General features: G+C 50.0%; 1 protein-coding gene across 9 annotated transcripts in view; it reads right to left on the bottom strand.

Annotated features, from left to right (window-relative positions):
* Positions 1–998: 998 nt before the first annotated feature.
* Positions 999–19,681, bottom strand: part of KIAA0232 (KIAA0232 ortholog) — a 78,485-nt gene continuing 59,802 nt past the window's right edge. For 4 of the 9 annotated variants that reach the window (XM_074320929.1, XM_074320933.1, XM_074320930.1 and 1 more), the window contains 5 exons: positions 15,535–18,829; positions 14,029–14,100; positions 8,716–8,824; positions 3,535–3,632; positions 999–1,423 (listed from right to left, as the gene is read on the bottom strand). In XM_074320929.1, coding sequence (XP_074177030.1) covers positions 1,244–1,423; positions 3,535–3,632; positions 8,716–8,824; positions 14,029–14,100; positions 15,535–18,829 — 3,754 coding nt within the window. In that variant the 3' untranslated portion in view covers positions 999–1,243. The remainder of the gene's footprint in view (positions 1,424–3,534; positions 3,633–8,715; positions 8,825–14,028; positions 14,101–15,534; positions 18,830–19,681) is intronic. The other 5 variants (XM_074320938.1, XM_019748193.2, XM_074320947.1 and 2 more) reach the window with 3 other exon arrangements.

Genomic DNA, 19,681 nt, shown 5'->3' on the forward strand with positions numbered 1-19,681 from the left:
TTTAAAAAAATAAGGAGTTGGTTCAAAAAGAAAGACAATTTAAAATGTTTAGGCTTTGCAAATATTGCTCCTCCGAACGCCAAGCTGTCGCACCGCAGTGTGACAGCTTGAGGAGGTGATCACGAAGGATGGGGACGTGTACGAGATGCGCTGGCCCTGGGTTCCCAGGACAATGGGAAGCGAGTCCCACGCGGCAATCACATAGGCGTGGGAGAAATCATCGCTGCCCGCCCCCAACCCACCACACACAGAACTTGCCCAGAACATTCTCTCAAGCACAAAATGAGATCTAAGCTATGCTAAATCACAACCACAAGAGTAGCTAGCTGCAGCAGCCAAGGTTTCTTTGGGGTGATAAGGTGGCTTTTATTGCATGTCAAATGTTTACAATTTCGAGTTCGAGGGCTTCCGTTCATTGTGGGTCACCAGAAAGACCCTAATTTGCAGCTAAGACCCTCACTAAGTACTGTAAGACTTGCCACAAAGAACCCTGAAAGGAGTTTTGGTGCAAACAAAACTGCAACATAAGCACAGGCTGAGGGGTGCACTCTACCCCGCCGTGCCTCATATACGCCCCCACACCCCAAATGCTTGGCTTCTTCAGTTAGCAGTAAAGTCACAAACCATAGTATCTTCCATGATACTTCAGGGGGAAAAGCCTAAGATAGAAAACACAGTATTTTGCAAGTCTCTGAAAGCACTCCCTTGGGGGTCCTACTTCCAATGTATATGAGATTTTACTGAATGGAGACCTCGGATGAGTCACCCAGCTCCCCTGTCGCCTTCAGGAAGGCGCTGATCACTGCAGGAGGAAGCATCCCAGTTCCTAGAGAACGAAGCCTAGATGTGCCAAAGCTAAAGTCTCTGCAGAGCGGAGGTGGTTGCTGACACTGCAATGCTACCACAGTAAGAGGGAGCTGACTGCAGTTAGAAGGGAAATGACTGCAGTTAAGATGCAAAAAGCAGTGATACTTCTAAGACAAGCACATGCACACCCATTCTTGATTTGACAACACAATCTAGTCTATTTCAAATAGCCAAGAATTTAACAGCTTGGAAAAAAATCTTCAACAGGATAGCTGTCCTCAACTCTAAAATAAGCAAGAAGAGAATGGTATTTACTGATCTGAATCAGTTAATTGAGAAGAAACCTACGTTGTTGTTTTAGATTAACAGGCCTCACAAAAGGGTAAATTTCCATCACATTTCGTTTTTAAAAAATAACGCGTACTACTCTGCAGGTTTAGAGATGAGTTCGAGAAAAGAGCGCCTCTTCGCCGGGGTCCGCCCACTCGCCGCCGCCCTCGGAGCCCGTGTCGTCTGAGCCGGAGCTGGCGCTGGAGCACATCTTTCTGCGGGAGCCGTTTACTTTGGCTGCAGAATTCCTCTCTCCTGTACACCTTGCTTCATAAACAGAAGACACCTAAGATTAAAGAACAATTTTCAATAGATCAAAAGCCAGATTTTTTCAAAAGGGCTATGAGATTAAAAAACAAATCACCAAAGTTTTCCTGTGAAGAACTAAAAAATAGGAAGAGTTTTACTGTTTCAAAGCAAAACCACCTGTCCTCCCCTGACGCAGAGGTGGGCACAGAGGTGGGCGCCGGGCTGCGCTCCACGCATGCCACACCCTTCCAGGGCTCCCACTCCAGGAGAGACCACCTAACCAACCACCAAAACCTCAGTGTGTGTGTATGTGTGTGTGTGTGGGGGGTGTTACCGGTGACCACGGAGGGCCACGTCAGGTAGGAGGGGCAGAGAATATACTTCTTTGGAGGAGAGGTGTCCTCACCCAAAGGCTGAGAAAAGCGAGCCGAAGGCACAGCCACAGATCGCCTGGGATGTTGGGGCTGCGCTTCTCCACTTAGGTTCTGTCAGTACCTGGTACTTTGTAGGGAAAACTCTGTTGTGTGGGACTGTCCCCAACACAACATATCAGATGGTCAGTATCTCTGGCCCCCATGACACTAAATGAAGTGGGGGCCCCTCCCCAGTCATCACAACTAGCAGCGCTCCCTCCACCCTGTCATAGTAAACTGGCAACAGTGCCCTCTCCCCCTAGTAACTAGTAATGCTTCCCCCACCCACTGCAGCAACGCCGCCCAAGGCACAGTAACTGGCAGTCACTAGCGAAGTCCTCCAGTCAGTTACTTGTAACACCCCCATCACAGTAACTAGCTATGCCCCTCCCCCAGAGTACATACCAACAGCCCACAGTTACTAGCAACAACCCCCCCCCCCCAGTTACCACCAACACCCCTCAATTTTCCAGTGACAGTGCTGGCCCTGTTGAGAACTCCGGAGGCAGGAGCACAGTAAGGCAGCCATACTAAACAAGGGGGGAAGGACAGGAGAGCAGAGGGGCTCGTGGGGACCAGGGCCTCGCAGGTGCCTCACAGGCAGGGAGTGTGGATTCTGCTCTCAGAGCAACGGCCAAAGGACGCTGGCTGGGACGTGGGGCCTGAGTCACACGCTGAGTCCTCACTCCCTCAGCTCTGTCTGCGCTGGGAGGAGGCTGCATGACCTGGGACACACAGTTTTGAGGCTTCACGTGCCTCAGTTTGCGCTTTTGCAAAATGGTTACCAGCACCCACCTCAGGGGGCTGAGGTCCCCCTGCCTTGCTGTGTGGGGAGAAGACTGAGGAGGGACAAGCCGAAGAGGCAGCCAGGGAGAAGGCAGGGCAGCCATCCAGGGGCTGGCCAGGCGATCTGCACGAAGCGATGGGGGCGGGGGAGGGAGAGCGGAAATGGCTGACGTGGGATGGCAGGACTGGTGACACACTGAACGGACGGACTTGTAGGTCTGGACTGAAGCTGGTGGTGGAACAGGGCATGTCCCTGTGAGGGAAAGAGTGCAAAGGTGGGGGGGGTCCCCAACACCCAACAGGCCCATGTGGCTAGAGCACCTTTAAAAAATACTACAGGATGCTCGGGGGGTACATTCCCATAGCACCTGAACTGACACTGACAGTCACCCCGAGAAGGAACACAAGTTTCCTTCCATCATTCCCCTGCCTGCTTGCCTCACTGGGCAAGGTCTGGGCCTCCACGGAGCCAGACACAGGCCCGGCTCAGCTCTCAGGGAGCTCACAGGCCCGCGGGGGAGGCAGACACGCAGTCAGATGCTAGGCCAGCGACAAGAGTTCTGTAGCCTGCATGCGTGTGTGGGTGGCAGGGTGGGTAAGGCGTGGCCACAAAGGGCGGGTCTGCCTGTGGAGGCCGGGAGGGCTCCCCTGTGCTGTGCTGTGCAAGAGGAGCAGGGTTTTCATGGGGAGTGACAGGTGCAGGTCTGGATTTAGAAATCCCCTGGCAGCAGTGCAGAGGGCAGCTGGGGTGGGGGAGTGGGAGGATTTGAGAAGCCTCGGCAGTGAGGGTTCAGGTGGGAGGTGACACAGACCAAGTGAAGGGCCACAGAGGAGAACGGTCACATCCACAGAGCTGGGTGACCCAGGAGGCCGGGGAGGGGCAGCTTGAGTGCCAAGGTGGGGGTGGCCGTTGGGAAGTTGGTAACAAGGAGCAGGACAGTCCACTTACCCTATTAAAATCTAACAGACGCTCCTCATTACTGGGTATTTCTTTAGCATCTGGATATTCTTCTAGATCATTCTCTCCCTTGGCATTTGTGTAACATTCTTAAGCATTTTGAATGGAGGAGGGAAAAGAGGGAAAGGGGGAAATTCCATTAAGACACCGTTCTGAAACATACATTCTTGTTTCATTTTCTGCTCAAAGCCAGATCACTCAGGCCTACCCACCCCCGGGGGATAGGCAGTGGTCACTCAAAGCAGACATGGCCAGCATCAGTCAGCCCGGGGCGCGCGACAACACCCGCCAACTTAAAACTTCTGGTAACAGGCTGTTTACGGGGCTTCCACAAAGCAGGCCAGCATCACTACATACTCCTGCTGTCCCACCAAGGACATTCATTTAGCAAACACACACAGGCAGACCTCGTTGGACTGCACTTTATTTAATTGTGCCTCACAGATACTGCTTTTTGTTTATTTTACAAATTGAAGGCAGGACCCGCCACCAGTAAGATTATGACCCGCTTTGCTGCGGTGGTTTGGAACTGAAGCAGTGCCTCTGAGGTCTGCCTGTGTTCACAGCGATGGTGTGACAGGCGCTGGGGACACAGGATGAAAAGGATGAAAAGACCGACACGTTCTGAGCTCCGATGTACGTTGTATGGGGGGGAGACAGACGATGAAACACATGTATGTTCACATAACAAATGGACAAAGGAATTCCAGACAGGAGGAAGCGCAATGAGAAAACAAAACAAGGCAACATCCTTGCTCGTTCTCCCGCAACCCAACAACATACTAAACGCTGCATTTCTTCTACCTGCGGACTAGGGAAGAGAAATGACGCTAGTGGTTTGGTTGGGTAAGAACCCCACAGAAGGGGACAGAGAACTATAAAGTGAAATGTGAAGAACTCAAACCACTTAGTCCAATGGCTCCCCACCCTGGGTGCATATTCCCATCACCCGAGGCCCTTTAAGGAGAATCTGCAAATCCAGGACTCTGAGATTCTAGTTGCATAGGTCTGAGGAAGAGTCTAGATATCAGGCTTTTCTGAGGAGCTCCCAGATAATTCTTTTTCCCTCCCAGTATTCAATATACATACATATTTTACTTATTTTTACATTATAGTTGCCTTTCCCCCGGTAATCCTGCTGCATACCCAGGGCTCAGACGCACCAGTCTTGATCCAGACCAACCCCTACTCAGCTTAACCCTACGGGAAAGGCGGCTGGAGCAGAGGTGCAGGGAGGAGAGCCCTCGGGCAGACCTGGCTTTGGACCCTGATCCTGACATCACTGTGTGTGCAAGTCCTGTTTCCTCAAAACCAGGGCTCTGCCCCTGCTGCCGCACTCCAGGTGCCCGACGGAGGTTCCATGAGATGGCACACTACTCCTTTGGAAACCCAGACAGGGCAGGGCCAGCGCTCAAAGGCCACTGCGTCCTGTTGCCATCGAGGGGACCTGTGCTCCAGGGAAGGCCATCTGGGCCCTGCTCGCCTGTCCGCAAGCCCGCGCTCCCATGCTGTCCTCGTCATAACCTGGACTCTGACGGCTTCAGGTCCTCAAAGTCGCTGGCTTAGGCTCATGACCATCGCCAGGCTCTGGGATGAGACAGACGCCGGGGACTCCTGGTGAGGCCACTTCCTTGTGATGTGATGGGCACATCACAGAATCTGAGCCCCAGATCCCTTCTCTCCAACACAGGACCACCATTTGCCCTCACAGATTCCCATGCAAGTTCAGAGAGAGAATGCGCATGCAGCCCCGAGTTCAGTGCATCTCCATCTTCTACAAGTGCTAACCAAAGCCCTGGGCTTGGGGGCTGGCCTGCTCCAGGCGGCCGGGGAGGACACCACACGCTGGGAACCCCATTCACCCGTTCCAGGTGACCATCTTTTCTCAGCTTGCTTGGCCAAACGCTCAGGGTCCCCCCTGCCCCCCCACTTTGGTTACCGCTTGTACTAGGGGGATGTGAGTGGTGGGGAAGGGACTCTTTTCCCGACTAGGATATGCCCCCAGATGGAGCTGCACACATCCCCGCCCCTACCCCCTCACTTTCTCTTTTTGCTTTAGGAATTCTGTGTGTACGTAAGCACATTGTGGGGTTCCGCGGAAAGGGCCGTGCTGAACCTGCCAAGGTCGCCGTGACCCGCGTGTGGACGGCTACCACGTTCCGGGCGTGACCAGGCACCAGGCCTGCTCTGGACACTCTACTCTTCACAGCTGCCTTCTAAGGAAGCCCTGCTTTTAATATTTTGGACAAATACAGACAATGGAGGCACAGAAAGCTCCAATCATTGCCCAAGATCTAGCAGCTGGTAATGGAGGGAGGCACTTGATTCCAACTCAGGTTTGTCTCCTGATCCCTCACCCTTATCTATACTGTTTCCTTCCACGACTCTCCCTTTAGGACTAAAATAATACACTTACAGTGGCTCTTCCAACATTTAGAATCCAGTACGTGGGCTCTGGAGTTCGCCACTTGGGACAGACGCGCCGTGCAGAGTCTGCAAGGCCCGTGTTCCGGCTCCTGGCTGCCCGGCTGACCCCGTTCCTCACCGCACTCCCGCACAGTTCCCCTCTGCCAGGCACAGCGGGGCACCACATGCGCTCCTGCTCCCGCCCGTGCTTCTGCCTGGTACTTCTCCCTGCATGAAGCCCCAGCTGTCCCCTGGCTTGCTTCCTGATGCCCCAGGTCCTGCTCAAATGTCAGCTGATCCGAGGGCAGGACCTGCCATGTTTGCCTCTGCATTCCCAGTGCCTAGAACAGTGTTTGGCCCGAGGGAGGCACGCCAGAAATATTTCCTGAACAGATGCACGTATGCATGCACAGACAGGCCGGGAGGGGGCAGAGTGCATGCCAGATCGGCTCCTGCGCTGCTCTGGGTGCCTGGACAAGCTGCCTCCCGGTGAAAGGGGTGACCCTCCTCCTTCCCAGGAGGCTGAGCATCTCCAGGTCAGCCCAGACTCGGAGCAGCACGTGCTTGTTGAACATCAGCAACTTCAGAAGCTTCAGGAGCTGAGCCGAGCTGAGAGGGTGAGAAGCTCCCTGTCTCTCTGGCTGAGCTTCCCTGAGACTACACACCCCCCTCCCATAAGAGGAAAGAGCGATACTTCATCACGTCACTCCAGGGCAGCTGTGCAGTGACCATCTCACAGTCGTAAGGGAAAGGGCATCCGAAAGCCTGCTTACCATGAGTTGCCCACTGGGAGTCTCTACATGCCCCCCCCACAATACAAAAGCACTGCTAACTGGACGTGCTAACGCATGGACAGCACCTGCCAAGCGACTGACTGCAGACACCAAGGACCTAGAGCTAAGAGCTGGGACTGGGTTCCTTACTAACTAATGAACGATGGAAAACCGCACAGAGGCCACCTAGACAGCCTGGGACAGGATGGCTAACAGAACAAGACCTCGTGCGTCTGGAAAGCCGTGCTCCACCCCCCAGGTGCTGGTCTGTCTCCACCCCCGGCCCCACCCCCTGGCTCCTCCCGGGAGGGCCCCGTGGCCCTGCTCTGGGATGCCGGCCCTTCCTACTTGTATTCCTGTGCTGCCTCTGTGACTTCACGCTCACCCAGTGACCCAGACGAGACCAGTCAAGGCAGGTTTGTGCTCCTATCACCCTCGTGCCTCCCTGGGCACCAAGTGTGACAGCTGCTGCGGGAAGCCAAGCTTCTGAACCAGAAGAAGCCAGGCTAGACTGCAGCCTGAGCCTAATGGCTAATGCCCGATTCTGGGCAAAGGACTAAACCTGAGCTTTTGTTCCCCACCTGAAAACCAGGGGTGGCATCACACGAGGCTTTTGTGCAAGTTACATAAAAGAAAAGCTACTGGGAGCACCTTGTAAATAACAAAGGGCAACCAGACATTAGCTAACAGTGGAGCAACAGGCCTTTAATAAATGCTGTTAAATATCAAAATTGCTAAAAATGAAGACCCCCTGTGCACTCCTCCTGACCCCGCAAACCTTTGGGAAGGAGGGAAGCAGGATTTGGAAGCTGTGCGCACACAACAGAGAGAAGGAGGCGACCAGCTAGGCGGCCAGGGCCGGGCTGCGCAGGCGCACTGAGCACCTGCAGCGGGCGAGCGAGGCGGCGTGGGCAGTGAGGGACGTCACTGGCTCCACCTTAACCACTAATTAGCTGAGGAGATGCGACAGACAGGTGGACGTAGAAATAGTAACGAAGGGTTTTTCTGTCCCTCAGGCTTCTGTTAAATAAACCCTGCAGCGAACAGAAGCCCAGGAGACCACAGCAATCCGGACAAGCTCATCCCCTTGGCTGATCCATTTAGGTGGTCACCCCCTTAGTTCTCACTTCTCCCAAAATTTCAGGTCAAGACATTTTATAGTTTCTGGGTAGGTGCACCGGGAGGCTCACAGACTAAAAGCACCTTCACTAAATCTGCCCCTGCCCCCATCTCCCTCTGCCCAGACTCCCCTAGCTCCCCCTGGCTGGTTTTTGTTTTTTCCCCTCTTGCCCTTTACTTCTCACAGAAAGTCATTCATTGAACTCTGGCATCTTCTACAAAATCTCCCGGGGCTGTTCTCTTCTGTCCACCCCCAGGAGTGCCCCAGGCCAGGCCTTGGTCCTCTCACTGCAAGAGCGTAAGAACCCCTGCAGCGCCCTTCAGCTTTTCTAGTCCGTCTCCACTCTGCTGCTAGAACTGTTTTAAAACACAGAGCTGATGTCCTCCAAGTTGAGATCCTGTAAGTGGCCTTCCCTTCCTGCACGTTAAACGCTACCTGAACCTGCCAGCAAGCTCCTTCCCATCTGCCTTTCTGGCCTCAGCCACCAGCCAGCTGGGCCCTATGGGTCCCTGTGCCCTCGACTTGCCACAGATGCTCTTCCCTTTGTGCAGCCCCTTTGCATGGGACCACCTTCCCTGGCTTCCCCACGTGGGGGCCTTCCTGAAGGCTGATTACTTTCTTCCCCACGATCCACTGGGAGCTGGCACAGTTCTCGTCAGAGGTATTTCCACATGTCCCCTACATCAGGCTGTGGCTGAGTTTCAGAGCAGGGTCCAGCTCTCATTCATCTCTCTGTCCCCAGTGCCTGATAAATGCTGGCCACACAGAAACCTCTTGGTAAACATTTTTTGGACTAATAGTCACAGCAAAAGAACTTATTGCTCTTAACTGAATTAGAAATCAGAATGAATGACCTAACACAGGTCCCCTTACCTTCACACTCGGATGCAGGAAAAAGAGGAGAGTACAAGGCTTTTTCCCACCAGGTCTGTTTTTCTTGACTTCTATTCACTCCTTGTACATCAGTGTCCAATACGGGAAACTATTTAAACCAAATACAGAAAAAGTTTACAGACTTTCAGGATAAAAGAAAAATTCAAGCATTAACTAGGGACTACAAACCTAGGATTTTTACAGTGATGAGTCTACTGTACTAGACAAGGTGAATAAAAAAAGCCAGTGTTCATAGCATATAAAGGAAATTTCTCTTAAGAGCACTTATATTGGAAGTGGAATAAAAATCTTCTTAAAAAAACACAACAAAACTCTTACAAAGCAAAAAGCCCCCAAACATGTAATATAACAGGAAATACCCGTAAGGCAAATGCTAATTTTCAGAGGTGCAGCGAGGTCAGGGGGCGGTCCTGTTTCTCTGCTGGTGTGAGGTGCTCCAGAGAAAACAGGGAGGCCCCTCTTCTTCACGCACCAGGGCCGGAGGAAGTCAGAGAAGAAATGGGACAGAAGGAAATTTTACAGGCGGAGTCACCAACCAAAACGTCTTTATAACAGAATTATCTGCTTCAGGGTGAACCAGAAGGAAGCTGCGACTAAACCAAATGCAGCTGCGAGTGATTCAGACCCCAAACAGGACACGGCCACCGACAAGAGGGGAGGGAAGGACCCCTGGGAGCAGGAGACCCATCCTCTCGGCATCTCCACATCCCAGCGGAGCGGACGGCACCCAGGTCGTCAAGGGGGACCCCAGTCTGAAGCCAGGCTCCACCCTTTACTAGTGAAATTCTCAAGTCCTAGCTGGACCCCGCCCACCCGCCTGGGCAGTGAGGCCTGGATGCGATGCGGCCAGCGGTCAACAGACAGCAGCTGTCATTAGCGCTCAGGAGTGTCCCTGGAGTGTGGCCAGCTGTGGCCGCGCGTGCATCCCGGTATGCGGGGTCGGGGCACCCTGTCCCCTGCTCCTTCACTGGGCCTGACAGCAGCCCCCAGCGTCCTGCTCTCCCCGTACCCCACAGCTCCTACGCTCTCCGCAGGTGGTCTGCTCCACGGACAGGCCTACAGACACTGCCCACATCTGTATGGTTTTAGGAGGCATTTCCTTATGTGTTCAAGTCTACAATCTGAACTGTTTGAGCCACTAATGATCATCAGTTCTCTAACAGAATTTTGTTCTTCTCTGAAATGCAAATTATTTAATTGGGTCTAAAACTTTTTGATTCAACAATGTGTGTTTTTATTATTTAACTAAATGGGAAACACACTTCCAACTTTCATTTTCAGAAATACTCCTAGATCAGGAGCTGGAGGAGAGTCGTACTGTCTACCCTGAGTGGTCAGCTGGCCGTCACTATCTCCTGCAGCTTACTCTAACAATAAAAATCACGTAAACAGACACCAACAAAAGCCAACAGAACTGACAAGGCCAGGCTGAATGCAAAGAAGGCCAGCAATATGCACCGTCTGTAGTTAATGCAAGGTGATTAATGGCATCTCACACATAATTCACAGCACCATACGACCTTTCCAGAAAGGCCTCCTTCTCTCCAAGGCACACCTCTTCTGCCGGATTACTTAGTGCTATTCAGGAGCACAGAAGGCTCACTTCACAGAACTCGCTCCATAGTCCCCAAGGCACGATGGAAAGAGGATTTGGAGGCAGCAAGTTCCTATCTGGGAAGCAAGTGTCCCGCAGGCTGTGGAGTGAATGATCGGGGTTTTATTGGGGTGAATGTAGCGATGCTGCCTGTCTTTGAGTCCTTTCTTGAAGCTGCGGGAACGGCACCAAAGGTAAGGGCAAGAGGGCAGGACAGGCTCAGGCAAGCAGGTGGGAGGGGCTCCCGGCAGCATGGAGGGGCTGGGCCGGCTCCGACAACGAGCAGGTTAGATACGAGCGGAAGCAGGCTGCAAGCTTCTGAAGGGCAGGGACCATGTCTTCTTTATGTTTGCACCTCCAGACACAGGGCCTGGCACAGAGCAGACACTCCATGTCTGCTGACCTGAGGCAAAGCTGCCACCAGGCCTCAAGTTCCTGATACCAAGCACGCCACGTTTTTCTCTCTCCTGCTGAAACCACTGTTAAGATCATGCCACTTTCTGCCAGTTTCAAAAAAATTTTTTTTCTGCATCCTCCATTTAAGTGTCAATTCTAACAGCAGGGACTTTGTGTACTGTTTTATACTGCGCTGAACACATACTCAACGAATATCCATTATTCTTTTATGCTGCCTTGTCTCCTGATTTTTTAATTAAATAATAGTTAGTATACAATATCATTAGTTTCAGGTGTACAACATAGCTCTTCAACATTATATACCTAGTGAAGTGAACACCTAAGCCTAGTACCCATCTGACACTGTCCAAGGTGATTATGGTATTATTGATTCTACTACCTTTGCCATATGAATATGCTTTAGTCTATGACATCTTTCCACTCAGCTGTTTCCAACTTCTAGGTTGCACAGTAAAGATGACCATGCTTTGCTTAAGTAATGTCTGTTTAATGTATTAATTCAACTTTTGGCTTGGTTGACAACGAAAAAGAATGAAGAAAGACAGGAGGAGAAAGAAAACAGAATGCAACCTTGAACAAGCCAGGCACGCGTCTGACTTGGGACCTCTCTCTCTGTCTCCCTCCAGACAGCTTCTTGGTTCACTCTCTCTCCTGCAAGCCTCTCCTCAAACTGCACCTCGACAGGAAGGCTGCCCGACACCACGTGTATCACGGCCAACTCCTCCAAGCACGCTCGTCCCCCCAGCCGCTCTGGCTCTCTCCTCCCCTTCCACAACACTGCGCCCTCACATACCACATAACTGCACGTTTGCTAACTCCACACCTGCCGTGAGCTCTGTCTGTTCTTATACGCAGCTTCTAGAACAGCGCCCGGACATAGTAAGCTCTTGATAAATATTTGATGGATGAATGAAACAGTGGAAAAAAAGAGAAGACGTAAACTTAATCCAGAAAGCCTGACCACTCGTGGTTTAAGCAACAGATGTAACGTTCAGAACGATGGAAGTTGGGTTTTCACTTCTCCCTCGATACCCTCGTCCTGCTGTGGTGAGGCGCTCGGTGTCCCTGTGAGCGCTGCTCTGGGCGCAGAGCACTGAACAGTGTCCCTTTGCCACACTCCACTGTCAGTTATTTGGGTCACAAAAGGAAAAGAAAGCCTTCCATAAGCCTTGTTCTTTGGAAAAAAGGAAAGGAAATGTAAATGAAGAGATATAGAGAGAGACAGCGACCAGTAAGAGACATGCGCTGCCTGTCTTCAGTTTCCCTTTACTGACAGGAAGTGCAAAGTACAGTGGTGCCTCGGTTTTCGAACGTAATCCATTTCGGAAGACCGTTTGAGTTCTGAAACGTTCGAAAACTGAGGTGCAGTAGTTTCCCCATAGGAAGTAATGCAAAATGGATCAATCCGTTCCAGACTTTTAAAAATCAACCCCGAAAATTGCAAATTTAGCATGAATTTTACTATCTAATGATATCATAGACCCATAAAATTTACGGCATTCGTAAACCGAAATGTTCGTCAACGGAGACGTTCGAAATCCGAGGTACCACTATAATGGAAAGGACTTGGGCTCCGTCTCAGCCTGTCCCGGGGGCAGGTACTCCACCCCTGTGGACCGAGTGTCCTCAGAGCACCCTTAGAGGTCACGGGGAAATCTCTGCAGGTCACCATGGGCACTCAGCAGGATCACGGTGACAAAACAGCGGGCACGTGCCTGGCACAGGTGGGTGGGTCCCATGGCCCCAGGATGGCCCCGCCCCTCTCCTTCTGGAAGACTTCTGACTGCCCTGGAACACGATGACATCCTCTCCGGACAGAGAGTAAAGTCCCATAAGCAGGACTAAGCCTTCCGTTTCTCTGCTATGGTTCAAAGTGCCTGGCACTGAGTCGGCACAAAAGTAAAGGACAAAGAGAACACCTTCTCTACAAACTGATGCACAAATGAGCCCCGGAGGCACACTTCGCTATGCCCTACCTTCCATCTGATACTTCAGAAGCCATGTCGCCAGCTACCTGCACGCGTCAGAAGTTTCAAGCCTCTTTACCTTCGCTTATGCTGTTCCTTCTGCCCTGAGTCCCCTGCCTCCTCCTTTCTGCCCCTGGACCCACAAAACGCCTTCCTCAACCCTCACAGGCGGGGCGGGCTCTTCTCTGGATTCCCCCAGCGACCTGTGCTCACCTCCAACACACCACCGGCCGTGCTGCCTAAAATTACGTTTGCCCGAGTGCCTCAAAGATAAGGGACTAGCTGGGGAAATCATGGGACATCCATACAAAGGAAGAGAGTGCAGAAAATGAAAAAAAAAAGAAAGATGATAATAATAAAGTGCCATTTCAGTAAAAAGAAAAAATAGGAGGAAACAGATGTGAACATATATTTGCTTCTATTTGCATAAAAGGTCCTAGGAGGAGACACCAGACTCATACTCGTGGTTGCTTCACTATGTACACACCCTCTTGTAACTTCTGAATTTGAACCCTGTGAAGGAATTACTCACTTCAATTAAAATAAATGACCTGGGTACAAACTGGTCTTTGTGACTAGACTGAATTCCTTCATGCAGGGCACCTATAAATTTGGCGATGGGCATGTAACAGGTATTCGATAAATGTTTGCTGAATTAAACTGACTTAACCTTTTGAAAAGAATTTTAATTCATGCACTTGTGCACCAATTCTATTAGAAATCCTACATTTTAGGCCCCTAGCTCTGAGATAGCCGAGCAATGAGTGACCTTTCGAACAGGGCTCCCAGATTGCCCTCTGTGGACTGCCCTCCCTCAGGAAAAGGGGGAAGACTCCCAAAGACTGACCAGGCAGTGTGACCCAGCCTGGCCCCAAACTGTCCCTTCAGGCCACTCTCCCAACCTCTCCACACTCAGATGACCCTAGAAGTGAGCTCCACCCGGCTCTAAACTGTGGCGATGAGACCACGGCCGAGAGCGCCAACGACGTCTAGACTACGCTAACTTGGTTTTGAACGTAATCCGTTCCGGAAGGCCGTTTGAAACGTCGAAAACAGCCGACAGCGAGGCCTCGGGATCTTGCACTCAGTGGAAGCCGTGTGACATGTTCGACTTCCGAGGTGTGTTCGAAAACCGAAGCATTTACCTCCAGGTTTACGGCGTTCATAAACCGAAATGTTCGTCAACGGAGACGTTGGAAAACCGAGGTGCTACTGTATTAGACAACCCCACAACGTCCTCTGAGGACTTTCTCAGTGGCTAAAACCTTTCACGACAACCCAGAATTCTGATAACACATAAATACATCAACATACTAGAAAGCGAAGGAATATGGTAGTGGTATGATGCAGAATCTCGCTTCTTTCCTCTTTTTCTTTCTTCCCAATCTGGAACCAGGTGAGATACAAAGTACATAAAGGAATATTTAAGGATGAAAGCGGGGCAATAAACAAACAGATAAAGCCTAGCAACATTGTTTTTTCCCCAGCAAGTTCAGACTTCAGTGTTTCAGTGAAATTCAGTTCACGTCTAAGGACTTCCAGGCAAGCTAATCAGAGCAGTGACCCCTTGGTGCCCGTCACAGGGGTGTCCTACCATTTAAGCACCCAGGTCCACACCTAGGCGCTGACCCGACAAATGAGGAAGGCATGGACCATATCCATAAGGAGCTTATACTCTAACGAGAAAAAGTACAGAAATGACTCAAGAAAAATGGAAAATGCAATAAAAAAGAGGCATGCAGTGCATGAAAATTAAGAGAAGGGAGAAACTGCTTCTGACGTGGGGAGGGGTTGGCGTAGGGAAGAGGAGGGGAATTAGGGAAAGTGTCAGTGAAGGAGGTGGGATCTGAAGAGCTGCACGGCGTGGGGAGGCTCTAGACGTGCCAAAGGTGGGTGGAGCGCGCAGAAGGACAGACAGGGGAAGGCAGACACTCAGCTGCTCTCTGGCCACAGGGGTCATGACCTCTAACTACCACCTCCAACTGTCTTTTCCATAAGCTGTTCTGGAAAAAGGCTGGGAAGTGCTACATCCAATAATGGCTGAAAAGTGGGCAGATCACTGTGCTTCTTTGGTGAAACAGGTTATTGTCTTAACTGTTATTTCTTGTACAATTTAACCTCAAACCACTTCTTAGGAATAGTCAAAGGGTACGACTCCTGCTATCAAAACTGTTACGATTAACCCCATCTGACAGACTGAACACGTCCTTCAAACAGCTTCAGGAATATGTACATTATATAAATCGAGGTACATTGCTACAGATTCTGTAGAAGCTGTTCTGTCACATTTGGATTGTGGGTTAATTTTTACATGTATCACAACACATTTTAGAGAACTCTATACAGATGGGATTTATTTCACATGTAAAACATAAATTTTAATAAACTGATCGATGTTACAGAGGCACTTAGATGGACTTTCTATACTTAAAGAAACCCTGTGCTGCTCCTTCTGAAGAGCAACGGGCCTTTTGAAAATAAGCCGCCACTTCCTGATTCATCTTTGAAAGTTGGGACACATATATATTAGGTTTTGCTTTAAGCATAGTATATGCATATTAAAACATACAAGCTCATCATATCCTGTGATTCATTTAAAAATGTCTTTTCTCTGCAGAAAATGTCTACTGTCTAGTTCAAGTCCACAAATACCAAATTCATTTTAAGTCCTTATGTAAAATCTTAAGAGTGATAAGTTTTAAGACAGTTAAGCTCATCTCCCAATAATTTAACCCCATCTTCCAGTGCCTGATATGGCTGTTCTTGGATTCAAGTCTGATCAAATCCTTTTGTCAAATAGCAACACACACAGACACATACCTCCTCCAGCTGTCCCGAAGAGACTGGATTATCTTCATAAGCAGGGAACTGACAACCTGCTTTGCAACTGCAAAAATTATTAATTTCTTCCTCACATTGTGCCATTATTTTACAATTTGCTTCTGAGCTTTCTAAATTGATTTCCAGAGATTCACTCATGCTACATTCCAAACACTGACTCTGCTTTCCTACTGGCAGAAGCCCAGCGGACTCCTCTTGGGAATCCAGTGATGTCTGAGCGCTCTTCTCCATCCCGGATTTTTTCAACCTGGGAAGGAATTTTCCAGACTCAAGCTCTGATTTTCCATAATAATGGCCTTCTTTCTCAGCATCTTCTTCCAGTGGTTTGAGATCTGCCTGTGGATCTTCAAATGCATCGACTTGAGAAGGAATGAGAACATTTGCTTCGTCTTTCTCAGATTCAAACTCTGACTCGCTTCCTCCTCCTGGGGACAGTTCAGAGGCAGAAATTGGGCGAAAGTGAGTCCTAGGAGAAATCCGAATCGCCCTGTACTGTGTCCTGTCAACGCCACATATCCTGGGGTGAAAAACGTCACTGTCTGAATCAGAGCAGAGGATTGATTTCGGTTTGAAACTAGGGCTGAAAGATGCAATCCCTTCGGGTTCAAATGAACATTCTACGTGAAGAACTTGTGAAAATGGATTGCTTAAGTCAAAGGAAGAGAATGAATATTCAAGTCCAGGATCTTCAACTTGAAAGTTACTACAGGCTCCTAGTAAGTCTTCATGGAAGATAAAAGAAAATCCCTTGTTTAATCCATTTTCCCCACTCTTCGGCTGGTCATTCTGTTCAAATGACATGAAGGGTTTCCATAACTGCCTGTGACCAGGAGCAAAACTGTTTCCTGGGGTCATAAAGACATCTGTCCCAGCTATCGTCACCACATCAGAAGCTGCACACTGCAACAAACTTCCTTTTGTGTGACTGGGCGGGACAACGGCCCATTCCCCATCGCTACTGAAGGTCTTGAGTTCTCCGTAAACTCCTCCAAGAATGAAGGCGTTCTCTTTCTCCTGGGCGACATCCCAGGGCTTGGAGGGTGTAGTATAATCACCACCGTCCACCTTGGAGAGCTCACCAGAAACGAAAGCTCTTTTCTCCAGGTTCTCTTTCTGCCCTTCCCACAGATGATACTCTGACCTCCGCACGGCCTTGCTGGGCGCCTGGCGGGGCTCCATTTGAGCTTCGGGGTCCAGACAGCAGCAGTAGTTATTTACATCTGGCGAAAACAACTCATCGTCAACTCTTTCTACGTCTCCCATCGCTACAGAATTTCCATCTGCCATCTTTGTCCAAATGTCTTTAATAACCCCTGAGCTGTAGCCACCTCCGTGCGGGCTGCTTTCACGACACACTTGTGTAGGTTCAAAGGTTTTGTTTTCTGTTTTTTGTTCTAGCTGAATACCACAGACAGATTCTAGTTTAGATTTTTTTTTGAAAACTAACGCAGGAATTTCTCCTAAAGTCCTACTGTTTTGCTGGCAAGTTTCATCTTGCAAAAAATCTAGAAGTTCTTCATCTACATAATTTGACGAGACTCTAGGAACTACATAATTAATATCTTCTGCATTAAACTGCGTGGGTTCTTCAAACTGAATACTTAATGTCTCGTTATCCGAACGCGTTTCTTCTGAATGGGACCACGGGCTACAAGTTCTTGTTGAAAGATTAGAACAGTGTTCATTTTCTTCAAAGGCACTATTTTTGGTCCATATTAGCAATCTAGACTGTGTTTTCCCAAGCATGTTAGCACTAGAATCTGTATTTTCATTTCCCAAGCTGAGTGTTTCAAAAGAAAATGGTAAAACAGAATTACTGCATTGCACTTCAAACACTGAAAAACAAGAGTTTATACCAGATCCTTCATGAATATCTGAAAAGAGCTCTTGATTGCCAGCGAGCAAATGCGGGGTGAGCGCCGTGCTGTCTAAGAGGGGAGAGAGTCTGCTCGGAGAATCTCCCCCAAAACTTTCCCCGTCGGCGTCGCCAGAGCTGGACGAACAGCACTCCCAGAACTGAGCCAGGTTGCCGAGACCCTGCAGGAACAAGCCCTCGGCGCCCACAGTGCTGGAAGACTCTGTCCACATTGCACGTTCCCCTTGCAACTCCATTCCATCTAACACTATGCAACATTCTGCCTCAAAATCTGTGTTCTCTTTGCTTTTTTGTCGAATCATGTTCAAAATCCGACTTTCTCCTTGCATCGTTTCTGAGGCACCAGGATCCAACATGGATTGATCAATGTCCACTTCATAGAAGTGTGTTAATTCTGACAGATGAATATCATCCAAGTAGTTGTCCTCCGGGAGAGAACAGAATGAGGTCCCCGTGAGGTCAAGCCCCTCATTGATAACTGCAGGCATTTCTACAAAATGACCATCAATGAATGTACCTGCTGCGAGGTATGTTTTATGAATATTATTGTTGCTGATACAAAGACCGTGCACTGAGTCAGACAATTCTTCCACCGCCTCCGCCGTCGGATCGCGTGCGTCCTGCCTGCTCCGGTACGTGGTCTCCAGCTTGCTCCTCCTGCTCAGAGGAACAAAGTACTCAGCGATGGGCTCGGTGTACCACAGCGGCTCCTCTTTGTATTCCCTGTCGTTCCTGCTCTCCAGGCACCGGTCTCTCGCCTCCGTGCCCCCGGCGTCTTTTCTCCCCATGTCCTTGAACGGCCTCTTTCCCCGCTTGCACAGCTGACCCACAGAACCCCCGCTGCCGCTGCTGCTGCTGCTGCCGCCAGCGTGAGCGTGCCGATCGGCCCTTTCTCCAGGCTTCAGGGAAAGCCTGCTCTGCCCATTCCGCCCTTTTCTGTTCCGGATTTCGCGCGTCTTGTGTCTCGCTTGCACACACTTCATGGGTACCTTTGACTCCCCCTGATTGCCACTGGAACTGGAACCTGCTTCACTGGAGCCGGAGGACCACGAACGAGGACGAAGCTTTCCTTCGGCTTTGTGTCGGATTTGCTTTTTGTACAAGGCAGGCTTTTCTTCACTTGTGCCGCTGCTAAATCTGCTCTCCTTCTCGTTTTGACTTCTGCTCTGGGCTTTGTCGCGCGTGGTGGTGGCCAGGCCATCGCTTCGCTCCTTGCCGACCTCACCTTCGCTGTTGCAGGCCTTGGGGGAGGACGTGTCTGTGCTCGCGGGCGGGGCTGTGGACGACGAGGACGAGGGCGAGCTCGAGTAAGAAGAGGCCTTGGACTTGTTCCACACCGTCATGCTCTCTTGCAGGCAAACTGGTTTCTCCGAAAGGGGTGGAAATGCTTCATAGTACCTGGAAAATAGGGTGAAGACTTCAAAAGTGGGTACTGAGAAGTATCAGAGATAGTAAGACAACGTCACTGAGCACAGAAGTGGGATCTTTCCTTTTACTCGTGGACGAGTAACTTTTAACCAATTAGTAACACAGCAAAACACCCTTTACATTTAGTGCAAGGTCCCAAGCACTGAGATAAGCAGTCTAAGAAAACATGTAAGATGACAGTGTTCTATTTTCAAAGGCTGACTTTTAATTAAGAAGCCATAGTGACAAGTACAATGTAGTGGAGAGAATGTAAGCTTTTGATGAGCGGTATCTGAATTTGATTCTCAGCTCAGTCACTTACTATGTTTGTGGCATGAAGCTAATTATTTAATGTGTTGGTCCATATTTTTCCCAACTGTAAAACAGTGATAATACGACCTTCCTCACAAGGCTTTGTGAGCACTGGAAGCAGATGTAGTTGAAAAGCTGTACAGCCAGTAGTTGAGAATATGAACTCTGAAGCCACACTTCCTGAGTTCGAATCCTGACTGTCAGTTACTAGCTGTGTGACCTCAGGCATGTTCCTTAACCTGTCTGTGGCTCACAGCACCTACCCCACAGAGTCGTGAGGACTAAAGGAATTAATATGTGAAACGAGTCAGAACAGCACCTTCTTCAGTGATTATTGCCATTCGTGTTATTTGTTCTCAGGAGGCTGGCGCAATGCCGGGCATTAAGCAGGCCCTCAGAAGTAGTAAGGATTACGGAATTCCAGTGTTCAGAAAAGAGGACACTAGTGAGGCCCAGAACCGTGAGAGAAAGGGGACCACAACTGAGCCTCGCGGCTCCAGAAACACAGTTGCGTGAGTACAGACTGTGAGC

Source organism: Rhinolophus sinicus, linkage group LG02, assembly GCF_036562045.2.
Source record: "Rhinolophus sinicus isolate RSC01 linkage group LG02, ASM3656204v1, whole genome shotgun sequence".
NCBI lineage: Eukaryota > Metazoa > Chordata > Mammalia > Chiroptera > Rhinolophidae > Rhinolophus > Rhinolophus sinicus.